We start from the raw sequence: 258 nt of genomic DNA on the forward strand, positions 1-258 counted from the left end.
AGCTGCTGCTCTTCTTGCTGCTGTTGCTGCTGCTGCTCCTCTTGCTGCTGTTGCTGCTGTTGTTCTTCGCGCTTGTGGCTCTGCTGCTGCTGCTCGAGCTGCTGCTGCTCCTGCTGCTGCTGCTCCTCGTGCTGAGTTTGCTGCAGCAGCTGCTGCTGTTCTAGCGGTTGTTGCTGCTGCTGCTGCTCTTGCTGCTGCTGCTGCTGCTGCTGCTGCTGTCTTCGGCTGCAGATGACGTCCGTGAAGAGCACGGCTGTG

The 258-nt window shown here is 60.1% G+C and overlaps 1 protein-coding gene across 1 annotated transcript in view; it reads right to left on the reverse strand.

The window, feature by feature from the left end:
- Positions 1 to 258, reverse strand: part of EMH_0035120 (uncharacterized protein) — a gene marked incomplete at both ends in the record, with an annotated part of 874 nt that overhangs the window by 124 nt on the left and 492 nt on the right. The window contains one exon of the mRNA XM_013494946.1: positions 1 to 253. Within this exon, the coding sequence (XP_013350400.1) occupies positions 1 to 253 (253 nt within the window). The remainder of the gene's footprint in view (positions 254 to 258) is intronic.

The sequence above is a fragment of the Eimeria mitis genome, genomic scaffold (genome assembly GCF_000499745.2).
Source record: "Eimeria mitis Houghton genomic scaffold, Emh_scaff1349, whole genome shotgun sequence".
Lineage (NCBI taxonomy): Eukaryota > Apicomplexa > Conoidasida > Eucoccidiorida > Eimeriidae > Eimeria > Eimeria mitis.